This window comes from Bufo gargarizans, chromosome 2 (assembly GCF_014858855.1).
Source record: "Bufo gargarizans isolate SCDJY-AF-19 chromosome 2, ASM1485885v1, whole genome shotgun sequence".
NCBI lineage: Eukaryota > Metazoa > Chordata > Amphibia > Anura > Bufonidae > Bufo > Bufo gargarizans.
Window position 1 is genome coordinate 885,078 of NC_058081.1, and position 26,223 is coordinate 911,300.

The 26,223-nt window shown below is 42.9% G+C and overlaps 1 protein-coding gene across 1 annotated transcript in view; it reads right to left on the bottom strand.

Annotated features, from left to right (window-relative positions):
• LOC122929212 (N-acetyllactosaminide beta-1,3-N-acetylglucosaminyltransferase 3-like) overlaps positions 1-22,780 on the bottom strand; it is a 56,570-nt gene extending 33,790 nt beyond the window's left edge. The window contains exons 1-2 of the mRNA XM_044282716.1: positions 22,565-22,780; positions 18,481-19,075 (exon numbers count right to left, since the gene is read on the bottom strand). Coding sequence (XP_044138651.1) covers positions 18,481-19,075; positions 22,565-22,648 — 679 coding nt within the window. The 5' untranslated portion in view covers positions 22,649-22,780. The remainder of the gene's footprint in view (positions 1-18,480; positions 19,076-22,564) is intronic.
• Positions 22,781-26,223: the final 3,443 nt, after the last annotated feature.

A 26,223-nucleotide genomic window follows, 5' to 3' on the forward strand; every position in this document is an offset into this window, starting at 1 on the left:
CTCCCCACCCAGCTCAAAAAACCTTGCTATATTGAATGAAATGTCCGACACAAGGACTTCTAAGCTAATGAGCAAAATTGGAGTGGACAACAATTGTTTAACCCCTTAAGGACTCGGCCCTATTTCACCTTCTGGACTTGGCCATATTTTGCAAATCTGACCAGTGTCACTTTAAGTGGTGATAATTTTAAAACGCTTTGACTTATCCAGGCCATTCTGAGATAGTTTTTTCGTCACATATTGTACTTCATGACAGTGGTAAAATGATTCATTTTTATTTATAAAAAAATACCAAATTTACCAACAATTTGTAAAAAATGGCAAATTTCCAAGTTTCAATTTCTCTACTTCTATAATACATAGTAATACCTCCAAAAATAGTTATTACTTTACATTCCCCATATGTCTACTTCATGTTTGGATCATTTTGGGAATGATATTTTATTTTTTGGGGATGTTACAAGGCTTAGAAGTTTAGAAGCAGATCTTGAAATTTTTCAGAAATTTTCAAAAACCCAATTTTTAGGGACCAGTTCAGGTCTGAAGTCACTTTGTGAGGCTTATATAATAGAAACCACCCAAAAATGACCCCATTCTACAAACTACACCCCTCAAGGTATTCAAAACTGATTTTACAAATGTCGTTAACCCTTTAGCTATTACACAAGAATTAATGGAAAATAGAGATACAATTTAAAAATTTCCCTTTTTTGGCAGATTTTCCATTTTAATATTTGTTTTACTTTTACAAAGCAAGGGTTAACAGTCAAACCAAACTTAATATTTATGGCCCTGATTCTGTAGTTTACAGAAACACCCCGTATGTGGTCGTAAACAGCTGTACGGGCACACGGCAGGGCGCAGAAGGAACGGAGCGCTATATGGTTTTTAGAAGACCGATTTTGCTGGACAGTTTTTTTGACACCATGTCCCATTTGAAGCCCCCCTGATGCACCCCTAGAGTATAAACTCCATAAAAGTGACCCCATCTAAGAAAGTACACCCATGAAGGTATTCAAAACTGATTTTACAAACGTCGTTAACCCTTTAGGTGTTCCACAAGAATTAATGGAAAATAGAGATACAATTTCAAAATTTCACTTTTTTATGGCAAATTTTCCATTTTAATATTTGTTTTACTTTTACAAAGCAAGGGGCAAGGGTTAACAGCCAAACCAAACTCAATATTTATGGCTCTGATTCTGTAGTTTACAGAAACACCCCACATGTGGTCGTAAACTACTGTACGGGCACACGGCAGGGCGCAGAAGGAAAGGAATGCCATACGGTTTTTGGAAGACAGATTCTGCTGGACAGTTTTTTTGACACCATGTCCCATTTGAAGCCCCCCTCATGCCCCCCTAGAGTAGAAACTCCATAAAAGTGACCCCATCTAAGAAACTACACCCCTCAAGGTATTCAAAACTGATTTTACAAACATCGTGAACCCTTTAGATGTTCCACAAGAATTATTGGAAAATAGAGATACAATTTCAAAATTTTATAGTGATCACCTGGAAGTCAGGGGCTAGGGGCTTACTAAGGCCATTTTTATATAGGGTAAGGTTCCGGACGGGGGTCACTCTTATCAGGGCGGGTGGTCTGTGGTTAGGCTATCAGGGCCAGAATAGCACCCCCTGTAGGGCAATATCAGGGACAGTTCTTTGCCCACCCTGTCCTTCAATACCACATCATCATCTAGCCCAGGGATGGATGGTTTTTGCTTTCCCGCCTGGATTCATGGATGTGCCCTGCAACCCCCCGGATTGTGGTAGGACATATGGTTTCTGATTTGGTGCCGCCGAGCACTTGTTATTGCTGACCACATCTATGCTTTTTGCTTAACTTTAATGATTTCATTTATTTTTATTTTGAAGAATATCTTTTCCATTTACACGTCCGCAAAATGGGTCCGCAACGGTTCCGCAATTTTGTGTGGTCCACAAATTGCGGAATGCACATTGGCGGTGTCCATGTTTGGCGGATCCGCAAAACACTTACGGACGTGTGAATGGACCCTCATAGTAACATTATTAAAGGTTACGTTTTATCTTCATGTATATTCTAACGGATTGTCTTCCGTGTACAGTGTTATAATATACTTTCTATGTTAGACAGTATATTATAGTGCATTTGTATTGTGCGGCAGTTGTGCGCGGTTCTGCTGCGATACTGCAGGTATATAGCGGGACAAGCGTTATTGGAACAAATAATTTTTACTGGTGTAATATACCAGTCGCCCCCCCCCCAAAAAACTGATTGAAGCGGGGTGTTATATACCAATATACTTTCTTTATAGTGCATTTGGGTACTGTATAGTGCATTTGCGCATGCGCTAGGCAAAAATTATGTTGCCGATATTTTGCATTTAAATTTTTTTTTATGGAGATCGCAAATTGGAATAATACATCTGGTGTCACTGTCCATGTTGTGGGACTATTTGTGCACTTCTAGTAATTATTTCTTGGCTGCAAATATGAGCTGAAGGTTTTTCAGGTTCGCCTGCCATTAAAATGAATGGGACCCGCCGCAAACCTGCAGTTCGTGAACATTTGATCGCGTTCGCGAACCTGGACGGGACGGCAGATGTTCGATCATCACTATTGATGAACTACCTACCTTCTACATTAATGAACTATTGATCTGTGGCTACATTTTTCATCTTCGTTTTTCTTTTTTCCCATGTGATCAATCTGATCTATATCTGGACCACAGTATTAGATACAGCAGGAAGTATATACAACCACAATAGTAAGTGATACAGATATAAGCATTATTTTTGTTTTTACTTTTGTTCCATTATAGATTAGGTGAAACAATTAGGTTGAGTGCATCATATCCACATTGACAGACGGGTGAGCCTCTATAGCATTTATTTAATACTTATAATATACTGTCTAACACAGAAATTATATTATAGTGCATTTGTATTATGCAGCAGTTGTGTGCGGTTCTGCTGAGATACTGCAGCTATACAGAGGGGCAAACGCTATCGGAACAAATCATTTCTACTGTTTCCCCCCAAAAAAACGGATTAAGGGGTTCTATATACCTGCTTCTACAAATACTGTTCTTCTCTACAGACTTTGGCACAGGGTCATTTTGAAAATGACAGGCAGAGGAAGAGGCAGTCCGTTCGTCAGGGGTGGTAGGGGTCGGGCAGGTGCACCAGGCCGGAGCCTAAGTGGGAAGTTGGAGAAGGTGCGTGCGATTACATCAAAGGACGCACCAGACTTGGTTGAGTAGCTCACTCAGCCTTCCGCTTCTGCACCCTCCTCATCCTCTGTATCTGCACCCTCCTGACTCTCTGCTGTGTGCACCCCCAAAGACACCACCACCACCATAGCCCCTCCACTCGAGTCAGAGTAATTATGCCATTCTTGGCATCGGATGAAGAGGAGGTAGCAACGGCCGCCACTCAGCGGTCTGACGACAGTACCCAGTTCAGCCGAAGGAGGTTGGTCCCCGCTGTTGCTGCCTACTCCGAGATCTCTAATGTCAGTGGTGGTGAAAGTGACGATGATGATGTGTCGATGGACGTCACGTGGGTGCCCACAAGAGAGGAAGAGGAGGGGAGTTCAGAGGGAGAGATGGAGTAGCAGATAGGGAGGAGAAGCAGGCAGAGCTCGCAGTGCACATGAGGCAAAAAGCAGAGCCATCCACCATGCACGGTCACATCTGGCGCTCCCAGGACGCCGGCACATGGCTCCGCAGTGTGGGCTTTTTTTAAAGTGTCAGCTGCTGACAATAGTGGTGTCATCTGCAGCCTGTGCTGTCAGCGCATAAGTCACGGTAAGCCCAACACTCACCTAGGGACGAACGCCTTCAGAAGGCACCTGGCCTCCCATCACCAAGCCCAGTGGGAGAAACACCGTCAGAACCCACAAAGCCACACTCCTGGCGCTCCACGTCCTGCCTCATCTCCTTCTTCTCTCTCCTCCCATTTGGCCTCCACTCCACCTTCCACTGTGCCATCGTCGTGTTCATCTGGCAAAAGGCAGGCTTCCGTGGCCCAAATGTTCGAGCGTAAAAAAAAGATAACGCCAGATAATCCTCTCGCCCAACGGCTAATCGCTGGCTTGTCGGAACTGCTAGCCCGTCAACTACTGCCATATAAATCGGTGGGCTCGGAGGCCTTTAGAACATTTGTGGCCATTGGCACACCGCAATGGAAGGTCCCCGGAAGGAAAAATATTTTTCCCAGAAGGGCATTTCTGAACTATATGGCCACGTTCAGCGGCAAGTTAATACATCTCTGGCACACAGTGTCAGGGCCAAGATACATCTGGCCACAGACACGTGGTCTAGCAAACATGGGCAGCGAAGGTACATAACTTTTACTGCCCACTGGTTGAACCTTCTGACGGCCGTCAAGCATGCAACCCCTGGCACCCGTGTGGATTTGGTGTTACCGCCACGGATCGCATGCAGGCCTGCCTCTTCTCCTTCTCCTCTATCCTCTGTCTCCTCCTTGGCTGACTCCTCCTTTTCCACTGCAACCGCCTCTTGTGACGTGCCAGGTGAGACGTTGCCATGCTGTTCTTTAAACCAAGAGCCACACTGGTCCTGCACTGCTTTCAGCTCTGCGGTCACAGGCCGATTAGTGGCTAACCCTGCTCAATTTGACAGTTGGTAAAGTGGTGTGCGACAACGGTGCCAATCTGCTGAGCGTGCTGAAACAGGGCAAAATGACACACGTGCTGGCTGGCTGCGGGGAGGAGGAGGAGCAAGAAGAACAGGCTTGAAACTTTTCAGGGATCCCTGGTGTTGTCCGTGGCTGGGGGAGGAGACAGAGGACGACATTCTCCTTGGCGATGAGCAGGAGCCTGGGTGCTCCGCTGCTTCCAATTTAGTGAAAATGGGGGCCTTCATGCTCCAGTGTTTGAAGAGGGACCACCGTATAAAAAGCATAAAGGGCAAGGACCAGTACTGGGTGGCAACGTACTGGGTGGCCACCGGTACAAACACAAAATGGCGGACATGTTACCAGCATCACAGAGGGCTGTCAGAATGCAGCATTTCCAGGCCTTGCTGCGAGAGATGCTGCATTCTACTGTTGCGGGCACTGGCAGAGGAATTTCCACCCACAGCGAAACAGTTGCGGGTACCAATCCTACAGCACCTGCAAAAAGAGGGCGGTTTGAAGATGTGTTGGTCACTTCGGATACGAGATCATTCTTGCAGCCAACCCATCAACGGCCGCCCTCCAGATCCAGCCCCAGGGAACGTTTGCCATTGAACTCTTGGCTTGCCCCTCGTCGAGTGTCCTGTCCGAAAGGATGTTCAGTGCAGCAGGGGGGATCATGACCAATAAGCGCACTCGCCTAGCTCATAACAGTGTGGACTACCTCACATTTCTAAAAATGAATGAGGCATGGATCTCAGAGGAATTCAACACCTGTGATGACCATGTTTAATTGAATTTCCTCATGCCAGCCCACACATATCCGCCACCATCCAGAACAAATAACGATCCCTGTCTTAGGTAAATACAGCGGCATAAAAGGCGTTTTCTGTCCGGTGATTTCCTTGACCTTTTCCTGGATATTGATGATAATGGATATATACAGACCAACCTGTACCGGAAGGAAACTTCCGTAAACAATTTATTACAAGCTCGGTCAGCACACCCCAAAAAAGTATCAAGTATCCCTATTGGACAATTTCTGCGTATTCACAGGATATGCTCAACGGAAGAAGACTTTCATACACAAGCAAGAGACTTTGGCAACCAGTTTAGAAGTAGAGGATATCAAGAACATTTCATTAGACAAGGATATTCAAGGGCCAACAACACCAAATGGGAATATTTAATCTATGCCCCGGGCAAACAGTCACGGGGGGGGGGCGGGGGGGAGAGGAACTTAGTGAGATTCATCACGACCTTCTCCCATGGACATCAGGACATAAGGAGGGCCCTCGCTAAATATTGGAATGTTCTGAATATGGACACCACTCTCCAGTTCTATCTATCAAAGACACCTAGGATTACATTTAGGAAAAACAAAAATTTGAAGGACATACTTACGAAGAGTCACTACACTGGAATGAAACCGGAGAGAGCCTTTGGATCAAAAGGACCTAAATGTGGGTGCCGACCGTGTGGTGACTGTGTCTTTACAAACAATATACAATCACACAGTCTATCACATGTAACACCATCAGGGTGATCTACTTAGCAAGTTGCCCATGTGGTCTTTTGTATGTGGGTCAAAAGACATGAGAAATGAAAACAAGGGTACGGGAACACGTGCTGGGTATACAGGCAGTAAAGGAGGAACAAGACATCTCCAAACCTTCCCTAGACATTTTAAACAATATCACAACAGCGATGGTCGCCTATTACAGGTGAGAGGGATTGATAGAGTACATTTTAATTACAGGGGTGATAATTGGAAGCGCATTTTGGCACAACAAGAAGCATGCTGGATATTTATATTGAATTTGGTGACCCCATTTGGACTCAATGAGGGGTTGAGCTTTGCCCCATTCTTGTGAAAATGGGTGTTTATCTTCTGCTCTGGTTTGTGACATGCACATATGGGATAACTGGTCCCTTGGTACTTTTTGGTTTTAATTGTTTTTAGTTATGCACTGAGAATACTTACCTCATTAACAATTTCTGGTTTCTTTATAGATACAGAAGTATTGGTGATACTATCTGCTGCTGGATGGATTCGGGACATCGCCAGACACATTATAATGCGAGGGCTGGCACACATACAGTCAGGTCCATAAATATTGGGACATTGACACAATTCTAACATTTTTGGCTCTATACACCACAACAATGGATTTGAAATGAAACGGACAAGATGTGCTTTACCTGCAGACTGTCAGCTTTACCTGCAGACTGTCGGCTTTACCTGCAGACTGTCAGCTGTAATTTGAGGTATTTACATCCAAATCAGGTAAACGGTGCAGGAATTACAGCAGTTGCATCTGTGCCTCCCACTTGTTAAGGAACCAAAAGTAATGGGACAGAATAATAATCATACATCAAACTTTCACTTTTTAAAACTTGGTTGCAAATCCTTTGCAGTCAATTACAGCCTGAAGTCTGGAACGCATAGACATCCCCAGACACTGGTCTCATCCCTGGTGATGCTCTGCCCGGCCTCTACTGCCACTGTCTTCAGCTCCTGCTTGTTCTTGGGGCATTTTCCCTTCAGTTTTGTTTTCAGCAAGTGAAATGCTCAATCGGATTCAGGTCCGGTGATTGACTCGGCCATTGCAGAACATTCCACTTCTTTCCCTTTGGTTGCTTTTGCAGTATGCTTTGGGTCATTGTCCATCTGCACTATGAAGCGCCGTCCAATGAGTTCTGAAGCATTTGGCTGAATATGAGCAGATAATATTGCCCGAAACCCTTCAGAATTCATCCTGCTGCTTTTGTCAGCAGTCACATCATCAATAACTACAAGAGAAGCAGTTCCATTGGCAGCCATACATGCCCACGCCATGACACTACCACCACCATGCTTCACTGATGAGGTGGTATGCTTAGGATCATGAGCAGGTCCTTTCCTTCTCCATACTCTTCTATTCCCATCACTCTGGTACAAGTTGATATTGGTCTCATCTGTCTATAGGACGTTGTTCCAGAACTGTGAAGGCTTTTTTAGATGTCGTTTGGCAAACTCTAATCTGGCCTTCCTGTTTTTGAGGTTCACCAATGGTTTCCATCTTGTGGTGACCCCTCTGTATTCACTCTGGTGAAGTCTTCTCCTGATTGTTGACTTTGACACACATACACCTACCTCCTCGAGAGTGTTCTTGATCTGGCCAACTGTTGTGAAGGGGGTTTTCTTCATCGGGGAAAGAATTCTTCGCTCATCCACCACAGTTGTTTTCCATGGTCTTCCGGGTCTTTTGGTGTTGCCGAGCTCACCGGTGCATTCCTTCTTTTTAAGAATGTTCCAAACAGTTGTTTTGGCCAGGCCTGATGTTTTTGCTACCTCTCTGATGGGTTTGTTGTGTTTTTCAGCCTAATGATGGCTTTACTGATAGTGACCGCTCTTTGGATCTCATCTTGAGAGTTGACAGCAACAGATTCCAAATGCAGATAGCAAATAGCAGACTGGAAATGACCTCTGGACCTTGTATCTGCTCATTGTAATTGGGATAATGAGGGAATAACACACACCGGCCATGGGACAGCCGAGAAGACAATTGTCCCATTACTTCTGGTCCCTTAACAAGTGGGAGGCACAGATGCAAACTGCTGTAATTCCTGCACCGTTCACCTGATTTGGATGTAAATACCCTCAAATTACAGCTGACAGTCTGCAGGTAAAGCTGACAGTCTGCAGGTAAAGCTGACAGTCTGCAGGTAGAGCTGACAGTCTGCGGGTAAAGCTGACAGTCTGCAGGTAAAGCTGACAGTCTGCAGGTACAGCTGACAGTCTGCAGGTAAAGCCGACAGTCTGCGGGGAAAGCCGACAGTCTGCGGGTAAAGCCGACAGTCTGCGGGGAAAGCCGACAGTCTGCGGGGAAAGCCGACAGTCTGCGGGTAAAGCTGACAGTCTGCAGGTAAAGCCGACAGTCTGCAGGTAAAGCCGACAGTCTGCGGGTAAAGCTGACAGTCTGCAGGTACAGCTGACAGTCTGCAGGTAAAGCACATCTTGTTTGTTTCATTTCAAATCCACTGTGGTGGTGTATAGAGCCAGGAATGTTACATTGTGTCCATGTCCCAATATTTATGGACCTGACTGTATACATTCTTGTATATAGACCCAATATAGGGACAAATCCCTAGGCCATCGATAACAGTTTGGATCAATTGAAGCCACCACATTAAGCATATATAGTTAGACAGGTTGTTCTGTACATGGAGGACTACTGTATTATGATTGTATTGTTTGTGGTGTATTTCCTCCATAGTATTATGATGTAGGAGATCCATCATGTAATATAACGTACTATTAAACTGGCATTTATGTATATTTTCTCCCCCCCCCCCCTTTTGTTATTCGTTCTTCTCTTCCCTGTTCCTTTCCTCCCCCTCCCCCCCCCCCCCCCCACTTTCTTTTTGCCCTCACTTCTGTTTTCTCTATTATTTCTTCCTTTTTCTTTCTGGGATAGGTTGATCACATTATTACATTATATCACACATTGAATTATGAATAACAAGGCTGACACAGTGATCGTGTTTTTCTATTATTTATCATGCATTGAATTTTGGTGACGCACTTTAAGTATTTTATATGCAATTAATTATATCATGGTTATCATCAAAGCTCAATCATGTCTTTTAGGATTTCTGAAATTGTCATTAATCATGTACTAGTTATGCATACATTTTTGTGATGTATTATTTATAATCTTTTTATATAGTAATGTAATTAAGTTAATATGGTTGCAATTAAGTATGATTCATTAAACTATATCATGATCACTTCAAGGCGTTGTTTGGGCTACGTATTCTCAGGTGGGTTACATGGGTTCTGATGAGGGTGGGTATATATGGATAAGGAGGGACATAGTTCAACTAGCACTACCCCCTGATGAAGCATTGAGCGAAACGCACGTCGGAACGCGGGAGATAGAGATTTTTACTTGTTGGTATAACTATGTGACCATGTGAAGATAAAAGGAGGACAGGAGGCAGCGCCTCATGTGTGGTGTTGTATCATAAAATAATAGTAAGTAACTCTTACCGGAAAATGTTGTGAGAAGTCACAACATCTATATGTAGCCTGTGCTGATTTTCCCGATCAGCGTACGGGGTGCCCGCGCTGCTGCCTAGGTTCCAGCCCGTGCTATGAGAGCATTCGTCGGGGAGAGATATCGGTACATGAGCATGTTGTATATTGTCCTGATGAAGGGGGCTCTCCGCCCCTGAAACGCGTCGACTGTAAATAAATAGTATTGTGTTACCAATACCTTCCTGCTTCCGACTCCTGCTGACAGCGCCACCCCAAAGGTTCCGTTACTTTCTTCTCCTGTACCAATATGTGACAATGTGGATGTGGGGATCTAGGAGGTCGGGATTATCTATCCATTCGTGGTGAGGCACTTGGCACTTTATGTGATGATCTTCTGAAACTTTATGTGGTGGCTTTATACCCCATTTATGTATGACCGGCCTATACTTTGGCACATACACTGTTTATTATCTCCTGTGAGGGCATTTTACTGCCTTATGTGCGTCTGAACCTCCAACTGATTTGAAGCTGTATTTTATGAATTATGTATGAATAAAGGTATTTATTATTTTCTATCCGGATTGGCCTTTTTTTGTGAATGCCTAATGTTTGAGACCTCGGAGAAATTCAACACCTGTGACGACCACGTGTTATCGGATTTCAACTATTATCATTTGGGGGGGGGGGGTTCAAGAGGGGGGATTTCATTAGCCATGTTTTTAATCCAATTTTATATTTTTTGTTCTTTTAAACATATGTATTTGACCTGTATTTGTACTGGCCTGCAGTAAAATTGATATCCCATGACCATCTAATATACCTCGAGCCACATAATCACTTGTTCTTTTCTGTCCGGTGAATGCCTAATATTTGGAATCTTGGAGGAATTCAACACCTGTGACGACCACGTGTTATCAAATTTCAACTATTATCATTTAGGGGGTTTTCAAAAGGGGGGATTTCATTAGCCATGTTTTTAATCAAATTTTATATTATATTTTTTGTTATTTTAAACATATGTATTTGACATCTATTTGTACTGGCCTGCAGTAAAATTGATATCCAATGACCGTCTAATATACCTTCAGCCACATAATTACTTGATGTTTTCTGTACGGTAAATGAATAATTTTTTGGGCCTGTAATGTAACTGGCCAACAGTAAAATTGTTATACGGTGACTACCTTATGTATTTCCAGCCACATATTCACTTGTTCTTTTCCGTACGGTGAATGCCTAATGTTTGGGCCCTGTACTGCACTGCCCTGCAGTAAAATTGTTATCCAATGACTATCTAATATACCTCCAGCCACAAAATCACTTGATTTTTTCTGTCCGGTGAATGCCTAATGTTTGGGGCCTGTACGCCACTGGCTTGCAGTAAAATTGTTATACGGTGACCATCTAATATACCTCCAGCCACATAATCACTTGTTCTTTTCTGTCCGGTGAATGCCTAATGTTTGGGACCTCGGAGGAATTCAACACCTGTGACGACTGCGTGTTTGGAATTTCAACTATTATCATTTAGGGGCTTTTCAAGAGGGGGGATTTCATTAGCCATGTTTTTAATCCAATTTTATATTTTTTGTTCTTTTAAACATATGTATTTGACATCTATTTGTACTGGCCTGCAGTAAAATTGATATCCAATGGCCATCTAATATACCTCCAGCCACATAATTGATTGTTCTTTTCTGTACGGTGAATGCCTAATGTTTGGGGCCTGTACTCCACTGGCCTGCAGTAAAATTGATATCCATTGACCGTCTAATATACCTCCAGCCACATAATCACTTGATCTTTTCTGTCCTGTGAATGCCTAATGTTTGGGGCCTGTAATCCACTGGCCTGCAGTAAAATTGATATCCTATGACCGTCTCATGTACCTCCAGCCACATAATCACTTGATCATTTCTGTACAATGAATGCCTAATGTTTGGGGCCTGTACTCCAGTGGCCTACATTAAAATTGTTATCCATTGACCGCATAATGTACCTCGAGCCACATAATCAATTTATTTTATGTCAGGTGAATGCCTAATTTTTAAGGACCGTACTCCCGTGGCCTAAAATAAATTTTTTCTAGGCTCCAGCATGGCACATTTCTGAGAATATCCCTTTGAGACGCATAAAAATGTCCCCTGGTTAAAATACATATTTTTGGGGGGAATTTTTGCCATTGATCCCCCTCTGTTATGTCACTGTCCATGTTGTGGGACAATTTGTGCACTTCTTGTAAGTATTTGGTGGCTGCAAATATGACCTGATGGTTTTTCAGGTTCGCCTGCCATTAAAGTGAATGGGGCCTGCTGCGAACTTGTGGTTCGCAAACATTTGATGTTGATCGCGAATCGTCCCGGCCGCTGTTCGTCCATCACTACTGCTGCCACCCAAGACTGTCATAAGAACAAATATTGCTTGGTGCATAATTCCACTTCTTCCTGGGGGGAAACCACTGTCTCTGCAGAAATCAGAGAAGTAATCTTTTTACATAGACTCCATGTAAAAACTGTTGTCCCATAAAAGAAACCACTACTTAAAGGAGAAGCAGAGGAACCTGGATCCATGGCTATAACACTGGTAAAATGTAGAAGGCACAACTTCACCACCTGTGTCAGACTCCACTTTCTTCGACAGAAACTCACCTAGAAAGTCATGAAATATCGGAACATAAACTGATAATTCACAGACCAGGAAACCTAAGAGCAATAGTGAGGCTGAAAAGTACAGAGACCCTAAAGACCCTTTGATCTGGCAGTGTAAATGCACTGCCGATAACCCGATGAACGAGCAAAATGCTTGCTTATCGGGTAATTGTATCTTTTGTGCAGCACAAAAAATCATGGTTTCCCAGTGGTAGATGGTGCCGTGCAAACACGATCTGCTGCCGGGAAACAACGAGACAGTATGGGGAAGAGCGATCACTACTCCCTATACTCTGAAGGATATCGCTGCAGGTCTCCTCCGCTAGCGATGAGCAAATTGTCCGGAAGGAACGCTTCCTTCCTGACAATCTGCTAGATCATTATCCTGTGTAAAGGGACCATTAGTCGGGACACTATACAATGAAGAGAACAAGGAAGCAGGAAGATAACCCTTAAACAGGATGATAACAGAACAATAGCTCCTATACCTAGAGACGGAACTGTCCAGCGGATTATAAAAAGAGAGCGGCTGCAGGGTGATAACAGAGAACACCAGCTCGTACAGACCTGCAGACTGCACGGCCCGAGGCTGATAAAGGAAGCAAACAGCTTGTAAGATCTACAAGTGTAGGAGACACCAACAGATCCTACAATGGTAATAGCGGTATCAGAGGAGACCCCCGGGTAAGATAATATCGCTAGGGATTCCATGGTGAGCAAAACACAAGATGCTACAGAATCCCTGCCTGATTCCAGTCTGGAGCACTCAAGGCAAGATGTGTAAGAAATGGCAGAGAAACTCCTGAATCCTTAGGAGAGTCCAAGACACGAAACATAACGGATGGCAGTAAGGCCTGCAGAATGAATGTATCAGTTATATTCTTGTACATAGGAGGCAGTATTATAGTAGTTATATTCCTGTACATAGGAGCAGTATTATAGTAGTTATATTCTTGTACATAGGAGGCAGTATTATAGTAGTCATATTCTTCTACATAGGAGCAGTATTATAGTAGTTATATTCTTGTACATAGGGGCAGTATTATAGTAGTTATATTCTTGTACATTGGAGGCAGTATTATAGTAGTTATATTCTTGTACATAGGAGCAGTATTATAGTAGTTATATTCTTCTACATAGGAGCAGTATTATAGTAGTTATATTCCTGTACATAGGAGCAGTATTATAGTAGTTATATTCTTCTACATAGGAGCAGTATTATAGTAGTTATATTCCTGTACATAGGAGCAGTATTATAGTAGTTATATTCTTCTACATAGGAGCAGTATTATAGTAGTTATATTCTTGTACATAGGAGCAGTATTATAGTAGTTATATTCTTGTACATAGGAGCAGTATTATAGTAGTTATATTCTTGTACATAGGAGCAGTATTATAGTAGTTATATTCCTGTACATAGGAGCAGTATTATAGTAGTTATATTCTTGTACATAGGAGCAGTATTATAGTAGTTATATTCTTGTACATAGGAGCAGTATTATAGTAGTTATATTCTTGTACATAGGAGCAGTATTATAGTAGTTATATAAAGGGTTTTTGAAAAAGGGTTTTTGAAATATACACCGATATGGAAGAATCTTAATTTAAAGGAATTGGAAACAATAAGGGATTATATAGATTGGGGAAAAAAAGGAGTGAAATACCTAGAACAGATTTTTGCGGGAGATAAGCTGAAGGACTTTAATATAATGGTGTCGGAATTTGGGATCCCCCATAGGGACCTGTATAAATATTTCCAGCTTAGGAATGCATTGCGGATAGTGGTACACGGGGATAGATACCGAAGGGAAACATCAGAGATATTAGATAAGTTTATTGCAGCTGGGGAAGGAGGTGGAATAACTGCAAGGAGATATAAGATCTTGATGGAGGCAAAAAGAAAAACAACTACAATGCTTGCCGCGAAGAAATGGCAGAAAGACTTGGTTTCCTTCACGGAGGAAAAATGGAGCGATGCTCTTAGAAATTACGCGACAATTTCGGATAGGGGTTCGCATAAGATCTCACAATTTTTTATAATACACAGACTGCATCGGTCTCCATGGATGTTAAAAAGAATGGGGGTGAGACCAACAGATAAATGTTCAAAATGTCAGGAAGAGAGAGCTGATTTGATACACTGTTTCTGGAGGTGTCCCAGGCTTCATAGATACTGGACAGAAATTATGGAAACTGTGTTTTTGTTACTGAAGGTCCGAGTACCAAATGACCCAGTAATTTGTATTTTAGGGGCAACTGAACACTTGAAGTTAAACAAAAATATACGATTGGTCTTAAATAAAGTATTATTTCAGGCTAGAATCCTGATACTTAGGAAATGGATAAAGGCAGATCCACCGACGGTGGAACAGTGGAGGAAAACAATAGACAAGTTAATTAAAGAAGAACGTGGGATGCAGAATTATACTAAAAAGTTTTTAAACCTCGACCAGGTCTGGAAAAATTGGGTACTTTAGCTTGTGTTTTTTTTTTTTTTTTTTTTTTTTTCTCTCTCTCCAAGCGGGGGGTAATGGGAGGGTGGGTGTCGGGAGGTGGTTGGGATGGGGTGAAAGAAAGAAAAAGAATACAAATGAAAGATGAATTGTTACCACCATTTGTTAATAACTTTTTCATAAGTATTGTTGGGATAATGTTGTGTTACGGAAGTATTTATTGTACGAAATGGAAATAAAAAGATTTAAATATAATAGTAGTTATATTCCTGTACATAGGAGCAGTATTATAGTAGTTATATTCTCGTACATAGTAGCAGTATTATAGTAGTTTTATTATTGTATATAGGAGCAGTATTATAGTAGTTATATTCTTGTACATAGGAGCAGTATTATAGTAGTTATATTCTTGTACATAGGAGCAGTATTATAGTAGTTATATTCTTGTACATAGGAGGCAGTATTATAGTAGTTATATTCTTCTACATAGGAGCAGTATTATAGTAGTTATATTCTTGTACATAGGAGCAGTATTATAGTAGTTATATTCTTGTACATAGGAGCAGTATTATAGCAGTTATATTCTTATGCATAGGGGGCAGTATTATAGTAGTTATACTCTTGTACATAGGGACAGTATTATAGTAATTATATTCTTGTACATAGGAGCAGTATTATAGTAGTTATATTCTTCTACATAGGAGCAGTATTATAGTAGTTATATTCTTGTACATAGGAGCAGTATTATAGTAGTTATATTCTTGTACATAGGAGCAGTATTATAGTAGTTATATTCTTGTACATAGGGGCAGTATTATAGTAGTTATATTCTTATACATAGGGGGCAGTATTATAGTAGTTATATTCTTCTACATAGGAGCAGTATTATAGTAGTTATATTCTTGTACATAGGAGCAGTATTATAGTAGTTATATTCTTGTACATAGGAGCAGTATTATAGTAGTTATAGTCTTGTACATAGGAGCAGTATTATAGTAGTTATAGTCTTGTACATAGGAGCAATATTATAGTAGTTATATTCTTGTACATAGGAGCAGTATTATAGTAGTTGTATTCCTGTACATAGGAAGCAGTATTATAGTAGTTATATTCTTGTACATAGGAGGCAGTATTATAGTAGTTATATTCTTGTACATAGGAGGCAGTATTACAGTAGTTATATTCCTGTACATAGGAGGCAGTGTTATAGCAGTTATATTCTTGTACATAGGAGCAGTATTATAGTAGTTATATTCTTGTACATAGGAGGCAGTATTACAGTAGTTATATTCCTGTACATAGGAAGCAGTATTATAGTAGTTATATTCTTATGCATAGGGGGCAGTATTATAGTAGTTATATTCTTCTACATAGGAGCAGTATTATAGTAGTTATATTCTTGTACATAGGAGCAGTATTATAGTAGTTATATTCTTCTACATAGGAGCAGTATTATAGTAGTTATATTCCTGTACATAGGAGCAGTATTATAGTAGTTATATTCTTGTACATAGGAGGCAGTATTATAGTAGTTATATTCTTGTACATAGGAGGCAGTATTATAGTAGATATATTCCTGTACATAGGAGCAGTATTATAGTAGTTATATTCCTGTACATAGGAGCAGTATTATAGTAGTTATATTATTGTACATAGGAGCAGTATTATAGTAGTTATATTCTTGTACATAGGAGCAGTATTATAGTAGTTATAGTTTTGTACATAGGAGCAGTATTATAGTAGTTATATTCTTGTACATAGGAGCAGTATTATAGTAGTTATATTCTTGTACATAGGAGCAGTATTATAGTAGTTATATTCTTGTACATAGGAGGCAGTATTATAGTAGTTATATTCTTGTACATAGGAGCAGTATTATAGTAGTTATATTCTTGTACATAGGAGGCAGTATTATAGTAGTTATATACTTGTACATAGGAGCAGTATTAGAGTAGTTATATTCCTGTACATAAGAGCAGTATTATAGTAGTTATATTCTTGTACATAGGAGCAGTATTATAGTAGTTATATTCTTGTACATAGGAGGCAGTATTATAGTAGTTATATTCCTGTACATAGGAGCAGTATTATAGTAGTTATATTCTTGTACATAGGTGCAGTATTATAGTAGTTATATTCCTGTACATAGGAGGCAGTATTATAGTAGTTATATTCCTGTACATAGGAGGCAGTATTATAGTAGTTATATTCTTGTACATAGGAGCAGTATTAGAGTAGTTATATTCTTGTACATAGGAGCAGTATTAGAGTAGTTATATTCTTGTACATAGGAGCAGTATTATAGTAGTTATATTCTTGTACATAGGTGCAGTATTATAGTAGTTATATTCCTGTACATAGGTGCAGTATTATAGTAGTTATATTCCTGTACATAGGAGGCAGTATTATAGTAGTTATATTCCTGTACATAGGAGCAGTATTATAGTAGTTATATTCTTGTACATAGGAGGCAGTATTACAGTAGTTATATTCCTATACATAGGAGGCAGTGTTATAGCAGTTATATTCTTGTACATAGGAGCAGTATTATAGTAGTTATATTCTTGTACATAGGAGAAGTATTATAGTAGTTATATTCCTGTACATAGGAGGCAGTATTATAGTAGTTATATTCTTGTCCATAGGAGCAGTATTATAGTAGTTATATTCTTGTACATAGGAGCAGTATTATAGTAGTTATATTCTTGTACATAGGAGGCAGTATTATAGTAGTTATATTCTTGTACATAGGAGGCAGTATTATAGTAGTTATATTCTTGTACATAGGAGGCAGTATTTTAGTAGTTATATTCTTGTACATAGGAGGCAGTATTATAGTAGTTATATTCTTGTACATAGGAGGCAGTATTTTAGTAGTTATATTCTTGTACATAGGAGCAGTATTATAGTAGTTATATTCTTGTACATAGGAGCAGTATTATAGTAGTTATATTCTTGTACATAGGAGCAGTATTATAGTAGTTATATTCTTGTACATAGAAGCAGTATTATAGTAGTTATATTCTTGTACATAGAAGCAGTATTATAGTAGTTATATTCTTGTACATAGGAGCAGTATTATAGTAGTTATATTCTTGTACATAGAAGGCAGTATTATAGTAGTTATATTCCTGTATATAGGGGCAGTATGATAGCTGTACCTCACAGATCACACGTCACTACTATCCTGCCACTCCACTGCTCACTACTTTTTGGTTCATGTTTAAGACACAGAACGTTTCTTAGAATGCCTCCATAGCCATCACTGGGTCGGTGGATGACCAGAGCAGGATCAGTGGAGAGCAAGGGGGTCTTGACCAGTGTTGGGATTGCAGTGACAAGGGATTAATTATGCATTATTGATGTTTTGTTATTTTTAACCCATTCTGCTCTGATCCTAGAGACCACTGCAAGGCATCACAGGTTTGTACAAGGCTGGTGGGCATATCTGTTCACTTCTTCTAGCCATCACTCTTAGGAACGGGGTGCTGTAATTTAAAGGGGCTGTCTAGGTTAGAACATTTTGTTATTGGAAATTCTGACAGATACTGGGCTTCCTCTATTCCGCACTGTCATCTCTTGGCCAGAGTGAACGTTGGTTATAAAGAGCGTCTCTCATTCTGGAGGACCCGTACTTTCCTGTATTTGATGTGAATGAGTACTGTATCATGCTTCATAGCGTGGTGGTACTACAGGGAACATGAACACTTATCTCCTGGTTTAGCAACTTACCTTTGAATATGTATTTCACCTCTGAACAGCGGTAATACAACCACTCCAAGAAACACCTTTCTTTTAAGGATAAGCTATGATGACTCTCAAAAAAATCCCACAGAAGTATGTCCCCAAAAAATGAAGCTTCTTTCATCAACCTCCCCATCTGACTCTTCTTTCCGGAGTTTGCCATTAAGAACACGGGCTTGAATGTGTACCCGTTGATCCTTCTCTCTTTTGCCCAAGTATTTCGAAGGACATCTCGGCGTTTCTTGGCCGCTGCGTGGGATTTTATGGCCATCAGAATTAGGGGACTTTCAGTGCGGCAATATCCTAATAGCCCTATGACGGCTCGACATCGGTAGTTCTGGAGAGTCGGATAAGTCCTGTTGTATTCAGACAGGTCCAGGAAGAAGCTGAAGTTTTTGTCGTACAAAGTGGCAGAACGACGGAGAGATGGAGGAGAGCTGAGGTTAGCTGCCATGGGGTCTTGCAAGTCTGGAAGTTCCCATATTGGCTCGTCTTCCACAATAATATATGCCAGTAGTGAGAGGGTGCAACAAAGGCAGAGCGAGAGGACTGCCATGACAGGACGCCGTCGCCTTAGCATGCCCTGCAAAGATATACACCCAATGAGTAACAGGATGATCCCACAGACACAGAAATATGGGGTGTACTTTATGTTGTAGGATCCATGGGTATATACAACAGTACTATGCCTATAAATGATGTGACAAGGGTGACATCACAGCACATTTTCAAGTGATTGTGTTTTCCATTTGTAACATCACTGGTCTTCAGATATGAATTCCATATATTATGTTATCTGGTAGTGATGTCACCGGTTACCAGGGTTGTCTACATGTTGTGTATACAGCCAGGAGAACGAAAGGGATATCTGCAGAAGGTAGAGATGTAAGGCATAGATTTAAATGCAGACAGGACAGAAGTACGAGGGAAATACAGGCAGGACAGAGATACGAGGGATATACAGGCAGGACAGAGATACGAGGGATATACAGGCAGGGCAGAGATACGAGGGATATACAGGCAGGACAGAGATACGAGGGATATACAGGCAGGACAGAGATACGAGGGATATACAGGCAGGGCAGAGATACGAGGGATATACAGGCAGGACAGAGATACGAGGGATATACAGGCAGGACAGAGATACGAGGGATATACAGGCAGGACAGGGATACGAGGGATATACAGGCAGGACAGAGATACGAGGGATATACAGGCAGGGCAGAGATACGAGGGATATACAGGCAGGGCAGAGATACGAGGGATATACAGGCAGGACAGAGATACGAGGGATATACAGGCAGGGCAGAGATACGAGGGATATACAGGCAGGACAGAGATACGAGGGATATACAGGCAGGACAGAGATACAAGGGATATACAGGCAGGACAGGGATACGAGGGATATACAGGCAGGACAGGGATACGAGGGATATACAGGCAGGACAGAGATACGAGGGATATACAGGCAGGACAGAGATACGAGGGATATACAGGCAGGACAGAGATACGAGGGATATACAGGCAGGACAGAGATATGAGGGATATACAGGCAGGACAGGGATACGAGGGATATACAGGCAGGACAGAGATATGAGGGATATACAGCCAGGACAGAGATAAGAATGATATACAGCCAGGACAGAGATATGAGGGATATACAGGCAGGACAGGGATACGAGGGATATACAGGCAGGACAGAGATAAGAATGATATACAGCCAGGACAGAGATATGAGGGATATACAGGCAGGACAGGGATACGAGGGATATACAGGCAGGACAGAGATACGAGGGATATACAGGCAGGACAGAGATACAAGGGATATACAGTCAGGACAGAGATAAGAATGATATACAGCCAGGACAGAGATATGAGGGATATACAGGCAGGACAGGGATACGAGGGATATACAGGCAGGACAGGAATACGAGGGATATACAGGCAGGACAGAGATACGAGGGACATACAGGCAGGACAGAGATAAGAGGGATATACAACCAGGACAGAGATACAAGATATATACAGACAGGACAGATACGAGGGATATACAGGCAAGACAGTGATACGAGGGATATACAGGCAGGGCAGATACGAGGGACATACAGGCAGGACAGACATATGAGGGATATACAGGCAGGACAGATACGAGGGATATACAGGCAGGACAGATGCGAGGGATATACAGGCAGGACAGACATACGAGGGATATACAGGCAGGACAGATGCGAGGGATTTACAGGCAGGACTGAGATACGAGGGATATACAGGCAGGACAGGGATACGAGGGATATACAGGTAGGACAGGGATATGAGGGATATACAGCCAGGACAGAGATACGAGGGATATACAGGCAGGACATGAATACAAGATATATACAGACAGAGATACGAGGGATATACAGGCAGGACAAAGATACAAGGGATATACAGGCAGGACAGAGATATGAGGGATATACAGGCAGGACAGCGATACGAGGAATATACAGGCAGGACAGAGATACGAGGGATATACAGGCAGGACAGAGATACGAGGGAAATACAGGCAGGACAGAGATACGAGAGATATACAGCCAGGACAGAGATACAAGGTAAATACAGGCAGGACAGATGCGAGGGATATACAGGCAGGACTGAGATACGAGGGATATACAGGCAGGACAGGGATACGAGGGATATACAGGTAGGATAGGGATATGAGGGATATACAGGCAGGACATGGATACAAGATATATACAGACAGGACAGATACGAGGCAAATACAGGCAGGACAGAGATATGAGGGATATACAGGCAGGACATGAATACAAGATATATACAGACAGAGATACGAGGGATATACAGGCAGGACAAAGATACAAGGGATATACAGGCAGGACAGAGATATGAGGGATATACAGGCAGGACAGCGATACGAGGAATATACAGGCAGGACAGAGATACGAGGAATATACAGGCAGGACAGAGATACGAGGAATATACAGGCAGGACATTGATACGAGGGATATACAGGCAGGACAGAGATACAAGGAATATACAGGCAGGACAGAGATACGAGAGATATACAGCCAGGACAGAGATACAAGGGAAATACAGGCAGGACAGAGATACGAGGGATATACAGGCAGGACAGAGATACGAGGGATATATAGGCAGGACAGAGATACGAGGGATATACAGGCCGGACAGAGATACGAGGGATATACAGGCCGGACATGGATACTACAGGAGTATGAGGTAAATACAGGCAGGACAGGGATGCAAGGTACAGTATATACAGGCAGGACAGGGATACAAGATATATACAGACAGGACAGATACAAGGTAAATACAGGCAGGGCAGAGATACAAGGTATATACAGACTGGAAAGGAATACGAGGTAAATACAGACAGGATATGGATAGGAGGAGTATACAGGCAGGACAGGAAAACTAGGTAAATACAGCCAGGACAGGAATTTGAGGTGTATACAGGCAGGACAGAGATACGAGGGATATACAGGGTTACAAGATAAATACAGGCAGGACAGAGATACGAGGGATATACTGGCAGGACAGAGATGCAGGCAGGATGGATATAGAAGGAATGGACAGGCAGGACAGGGATACAAGGTATGGACAGGGACCTGGGATACTGTAGGGACAGGAAGGTTCTGAGTAGATGTATCCTGGGTAAGGCCATATTTTGGGACAGACATAGCATTTTAATGTCATGTACAGAACATGTAGACCTAACATCTCACAGAATGTAAGCAATGTACACGCAGCAGTATAACGCAGCGCACTTTGTAGACGCCATAATAATTCTGATGTAGGCCTCACGCATTCGTGTCTGATCTGCATTTATTTCAGATTGCACACTGACGGGTCCTACCCGTGTGCTGTCCTCATTCGTGTGTCCATTGAACATGTCCTATTCTTGACCACAAGATGAGCACCGTGGACCCACTAAAGTCAATGGGTCAGCAAAAAACGGATGCAATACTGATGTCACACAGACGTCATCTGTATTTTGTGGACCGTGGACCGGAAAATACGTATGGCAGTATTCTGACACCAGATGAAGCCTTACCTTATAGGACAGTCCAATCAGAGTCGTAATCGGAAGCTCCATCACCGCAATGCAAAATCTGTACCTGGGTCCCCTAAACATCATCTACTGTAGCTAGGACTGGTGTCCTGTGGAAGACGCTTGGGCCCCTTAGGCACCGGGGCCCATTGTGATCGCTCCCGCTATAGCTACGAGTAATTAATGCAATCACTACTTCATGCTCATTGCTGTCCTGCAGATATTATGTCGAGATAGCCTGGGTGTCACGTACATGTACACACCCTTGTCCTCCTCACATCAGTACCGACTGCATGGTCAGGGGCCTCAGCTCCATCTGGGCTCCTGGACTGAGACGTCACATGAATGACAGTGTATCATTAGTGCTGACGATTCTCAGAACACATAAAACGGGATTACCGGTCTTTATTTAACAAGCTTTATGGCACGGAGATAATAGAGGATGTTATTAGAGCGCAGGATGCTCACAGTTCGCAGGGTGTGAGGTGGTGACACAGGCTGGGACTGGCCGCATCCCTTTATTGCGGGAATGACACAGAACAATTCCTGACCTGCTTATCCTGGCTGTTAATAGTGCCAACATTTACAGCTCTGAGGGTTTGTTCTCACCTTGCGATTTTTTGCAATTAAAGCAAAACTGCAGCCGTTTTTTGGAAAATCATGACACAACGATGACATGTGTATAAGCCCTAAGGATCCCGAACGCGATGAGATATCGGTGGGCTCACCTGCAGCTGTGCCATAAAGGGAGATCTCCATAACACCTACTTGCCTGGGAAGGACTGCCTTCATGAGGAAACAACCTCCTTATTTTTTATATAATGGAGCAGTCGTCCCCTCCTAAAAAGTTTTTATTTTCTACTGTACGGGGTTATTCCACTACCCACAGGATAGGAGATAACTATCAGATCTATGGGGTCCAACCGCAATCCTAAAAATAAGGAGTCACCCTGTCCTCCCAATAGCTGGGATCCCTAGTGCTCAAAAGATCGAGAGGTCCCCGAGTCCTGTCTCTGAACACAGTCCCCGAGCCCCGTCTCTGAACACAGTCCCCGAGCCCCGTCTCTGAACACAGTCCCCGAGTCCCGTCTCTGAACACAGTCCCCGAGCCCCGTCTCTGAACACAGTCCTCGAGTCCCGTCTCTGAACACAGTCCCCAAGTCCCGTCTCTGAACACAGTCCTCGAGTCCGGTCTCTGAACATAGTCCCTCAGTCCCGTCTCTGAACACAGTCCCCGAGTCCCGTCTCTGAACATAGTCCCTGAGTCCTGTCTCTGAACACAGTCCCCAAGTCCCGTCTCTGAACACAGTCCTCGAGTCCCGTCTCTGAACACAGTCCCCAAGTCCCGTCTCTGAACACAGTCCTCGAGTCCCGTCTCTGAACATAGTCCCTCAGTCCCGTCTCTGAACACAGTCCCCGAGTCCCGTCTCTGAACATAGTCCCTGAGTCCTGTCTCTGAACACAGTCCCCGAGTCCCGTCTCTGAACACAGTCCCCAAGTCCCGTCTCTGAACACAGTCCTCGAGTCCCGTCTCTGAACACAGTCCTCGAGTCCCGTCTCTGAACACAGTCCCCGAGTCCCGTGTCTGAACACAGTCCCCGAGACCGGTCTCTGAACACAGTGGTGGTGGCCGGTCCACTGCTCCATTCTCTTCTGTGAGAATTTCGGAGAACTTTCTGCATCGGTCCCATAGAAGTGAATGGAGCGGTGGACTGACCACTGCTCCATACGAGAGGGGACCCCTCATTTTAAATCGGTGTTTGTCTCGGTGGTTGGACTCCCTATGGTCCAATATTTATCGCCTATACTGTGGATAGATGCTTTTAGTGGGATAACCGCTTTAAAAGACAGGATTATGGTTACGAGCCATTGTCCGGGAACGTTTTTGTATGTCCACCACAATGACGGAGGTTTTTAAGGGTCACCTCCCCCTCATGGTGCAATATAATCATATAATGTGGTTATTACTTTTTTGCCTTTTTTGTTTTCTGCATGGAGGAAGAAGATGAAGAACTGCTGCTATTTTTAAAGTAGAATGATTGAATTTGACATCTCTCGCAGGCTGTAACATCCTAATTATCTGATCTGTTCGGATGATTACAGGCTGAGTGTCCTGGGTGTTCTCCACATGGACGGTAATCTCTTAATGCTGTGGGACTGAAGGTCCTTTTACATGGAATGATTAAAGGGAATGGGGTTTGTAGAAATACTTGTTCCCGATAATTGTGTAAAAGACACCGACAGCTGCCATTCATCGTCTGATCATGTCTTTCACCCGGCCCCTAAAATCATAGTGTAAACAGGGATCTGCTGTCCGGGAACAATGACTTCCTATGGGAACGAGCTGTGGTTGTGTTGATTACTTGTCCTCATTGGAGGTGACTGCTGCATGTGCAGTGCATTGAGAAAGTCTTCACACCCTTGTCTTGCTCCATATCTTGCTCAATGTGTTATAAGTTACCCCATCAGGGGCGGACTGGGAAATTAAAGTGCCCCTGGAAGAAAAAAAATAAGTGGCCCCATGCTAATGCGGGTCCAAATTGACAGGAGGTGGTGCAATACAAAGAAGGCAAGGTCAGGAATACCATAACACAAAATACTTTCCTGTTACAACCATATACCACAGTTCATAACAATATATTGCCGCAAGAACCGTCCCTCTGTGGTGGCCATACATTTCTGACATTTATGGTCCACCTCCAGTTGTCTCTAAGATATGGAGCAGGGGGGCTTAGGAGATAAGATGTTGGCCACAGCAGTTGAATTCAGGAGGGCATGTGTAGTCGCTGTCCAGGTACACAAGAACCTAATTCTCCCAGCCAGCGGCAGGGAGGGGGGGCTTGGGTGGCCCCCTGGGCATCGGCCCACTGCGAGAATTTCACTGTAGGGTCTATGGCCAGTCCGCCCCTCTACCCCATCATTCTGCACTAAATCCCCCATCATTTTCTGTACCCCAGAAAGTGAGAACAGAATGTTAGAAATATGTGCAAATTTATGAAAAAGGAATAACACTTGACATTTCACTCTACAATATTTCTATGGATCATCTTTGAGATGTTCTACATCTTGATTGGAGTCACCTGTGGTAAATACAGTGGATTGGAGATGATGTGGAAAGACACAGTCCTGTCTATATAAGATCTCATTGCTGACGATGCATATCAGTGCAAATCTCAAGCCATAAGGAGGAGAGAACTGTCTGTAGAGCCCAGAGACAGGATTGTGCGGAGGCTCAGATCTGGAGAAGAGGACAAAAACATTTCTGCTGCACTAAAAGTTCCCAGGAGCACAGCGGCCTCCATAATTCTTACATGGAAGAAGAACAGCCAGGACTCTTCCTAGAGCTGCCGGCAGTCTGGAGGAGACCAGGCACCACTCATCACCTGCCCAATACCATCCCTACCGTGAAGCATGGTGGTGGCAGCATCATGTCTGGAGGAAACCAGGTGCCGCTCATCAGCTGCCCAATACCATCCATATAGTGAAGCGTGATGGTGGCAGCATGATGTCTGGAGGAAACCATGCGCCGCTCATCACTTACCCAATACCATCCCTACCGTGAAGCATGGTGGTGGCAGCATCATGTCTGGAGGAAACCATGCGCCGCTCATCACCTGCCCAATACCATCCCTACAGTGAAGCATGGTGGTGGCAGCATCATG